At 31.9% G+C, this 2,731-nt stretch overlaps 1 protein-coding gene across 1 annotated transcript; it reads right to left on the bottom strand.

Annotated features, from left to right (window-relative positions):
• Nucleotides 1–551: 551 nt before the first annotated feature.
• On the bottom strand, nt 552–2,211 carry LOC125810343 (protein DETOXIFICATION 7-like). Its single transcript, XM_049489847.1, has 2 exons — nt 1,947–2,211; nt 552–1,103 (listed from the first exon to the last, which is right to left on the bottom strand). Exons 1-2 carry the CDS (start codon nt 2,187–2,189, stop codon nt 552–554), a joined length of 795 nt encoding a protein of 264 aa, XP_049345804.1. The 5' UTR covers nt 2,190–2,211.
• Nucleotides 2,212–2,731: the final 520 nt, after the last annotated feature.

The raw sequence follows: 2,731 nt of genomic DNA, 5'->3' as shown, positions 1-2,731 counted from the left end.
TTGGACCATAAAAAAGAGTTGAGCCCACATATGAAAAGCATGTTGAGATATAGGTGAATGAATCTTGACAAAAATTATTGGGTCCCTATGAGTTCATATTTGACTATAGATACATCCTTCACAGATCCAAGTGAAGCTTATAAATTCTTATAGCGATCTCAAATTAATATAGGATAAAAATTAAATTCACAATTTAAATATTTATAGTGTAACCAACTGACTAAAAACTCAATTGACTAAATAAAAGTGTAACCGACCGACTACTTGTTTAAATTTTTAAGTAAGATGATCACACAATTTAACAAGTCAGTTCATCCACTTGCCTATCAAGAAAGTAAGGCAAGCAGGGATTCGCTAGGCATATACTTCCTCTGTTTCAATTTGTTTGTCTTAGTTTGACTCAATATAAGGAGACCTTAGAATCTTGACATCACAAACTAAAGATGTGTGTAATGTACTAAAACATCATTTGAATCTTGTGATTATAAAACAGACAAAAAAAAATAATGAAAGTATGACAAATAAATCGAAAGGAATTATAACTAGAAAACTTACCAAACCATGCAAGCAGAAGGAATAGCCAAAGGGAAGAATTCTCTTATGCTAGCAAGAACTTCTTCTTTTGAGAAATAGAGTCTTGTCTTTTCACATGATTTAGAGTACTTCACATACAATCCAAGAAGCAACAAATTGAACCAATATGACAAACCAATTGCAAATGCAGCTCCAACACTTCCAAAATCCAAGGTGAACACACATAACCAACAAATTGGCACATGAAAACATAGTGTTGCAATAGAGCTAACAACCATAGGGAGTATCAAGCTCTGAGTTTGCAAGTAACGTGTCAGCGCTTGCAAAATCGCGAAAGGGAAGAGTGAAATTAATAGCCAGATTGAATATTTTCCTGCTTCTATAGAAATCAAAGGATCTTGATGCATGAAAATAAGAATTTTGTCCATAAATAACCATAGTATAGATATTGGTATGCAAACCAAAAGAAGAGATATGATAGCTCCAGTAGTGTAAATGCCTAATTTCTTGTATTGTTCAGCTCCATATGCTTGTCCACAAAGTGTTTCTAAGCCACTGGCCATTCCTAACTGCATTGCAACATCAGCATACGCGGATTCAGGATTTGTAATTTATAAATTCCTACAACAATCTCAAGATAGTGTACAACAGTAATTGAGTTTACATTTAAATATTTATAATATCCAGTGGATTTCCTAATACATATATTGAGTTTGAAGGAGAAATTATCTAAGCCTTGTTTATTAGTGGCAAATCAAGGATTTTGGTAAAGATGTTCAAGATTTTTGTAATTTTTGACCTATATACAAATTATAGTTTTATATATTCAATAAAATTTCTTGATAAAAGATATTTAACTGGCTATCCTTAATTCTATATACAACACTTCTATTTATCATCACTGATAGTAAACATATGTTTTAAACTGTCAGTAGGTCAAACCCAATATATACCTCTACATTTTTCATAAAATGTGATAATAGCCAAACTAGATTGTCCATTATTTCCTCTCTCTTCTCGCTAAGTTCTATTAGAAATGACTTTCTTTCAGGTTGTGTTATTATAGATAAGCGAATTATGCTCAAGTGATAGCTGACGAAATATCTAATCCTCATTTTTCCTTTCTGTTGTGGTCTTTTGTTGTCCCTTTTCACTTCGCCCAATAACACACTCCCAAGCAAGCATGCTTCACCGGTAGTAGCCTCTTATTAGTCGAATAACTTCTTTCCCCCCACCTCATAAAACATCATTTGATGCTTCTGAGTTCTGACACATATAATATGAAAAAGGGGAGACAAATAACTAATCTAATATAATACAACTAAGAAAAAATGTCAAATTTGAATGAATTCAAATCAAATTCTAGCAAAGCTAATTATCAAACAAAGGAAAGTGAAAATTAGGAAACTTACAAGGAGACTAAATCCAGTAACATTGGTGAGAGAGGTAGCAATAGAAGCTCCAGAGAGTGAAAGTTCACTTAAATGACCAAGCATCATCATTGACAAAACTCTTATTAGGTGTTGTGAAACATTGACCACTACCATTGGTATGGCTATGCAACACACCTTCTTCATTGCTTCCAACAAGGAATCCCATGTTGTAATTGTCCTCAAACTTTCCCTCTTTTCTGGCAATAGAAAAGCTTCTTCCATAACTAAAATTACTCTCTCTTGACTTTTAAGCTTTGGTATATATGTGAGACTAGTATTTACTTTTCAGGCCAAAACTTTAATATATATGCACACAAGTATGAGATTTGATCTTTCGTTCATGTTTGACTTGATATATTTAAGAAACAACATGTGTATGGTATGGAGTGGTGTTCATTTTTCAGGCCAAAACTATATATATATGAGATTTGACCTTTTGTACACGTTTACATGTTCATGTAGAATGTGAATGAAGTGGTATTTTATTTTTCAGGCCAAAATTTTAATATATATTTTATACATATGAGATTTGACCTTATGTCAGGGGTGGCTCAACAGTGTTAAAAAAAAGGCATGTGCCTTAGGCCCCCAAATTTAAGGGGCCTCATTTTTAATAATAATATGTTATAAGTTATTATTTTTATAACAAATATTGAATACTATTTGTAGAAAAAGTAAACTTTTCATAGAAAATGAAGGAATTATTAGAAGAAATTTGACATATTTGGAGTACTATATCTCATGAAAAATAATTTAAAATAAGA

This window comes from Solanum verrucosum, unplaced genomic scaffold (assembly GCF_900185275.1).
Source record: "Solanum verrucosum unplaced genomic scaffold, falcon-dt-bn FXZP01000038.1, whole genome shotgun sequence".
In the NCBI taxonomy this organism is placed as follows: Eukaryota; Viridiplantae; Streptophyta; class Magnoliopsida; order Solanales; family Solanaceae; genus Solanum; species Solanum verrucosum.
This window is presented reverse-complemented; position numbering and strand designations above follow the sequence as displayed.

What these genes read in the sequence shown, in the direction of transcription:
- LOC125810343 (XM_049489847.1), bottom strand. Translation starts at nt 2,189, where the DNA reads ATGGAAGAAGCTTTTCTATTGCCAGAAAAGAGGGAAAGTTTGAGGACA. An exon ending in TTACTGGATTTAGTCTCCTT is followed by an intron (nt 1,104 to 1,946) that starts GTAAGTTTCCTA and finishes GTTGCAATGCAG; the next exon opens with TTAGGAATGGCCAGTGGCTT.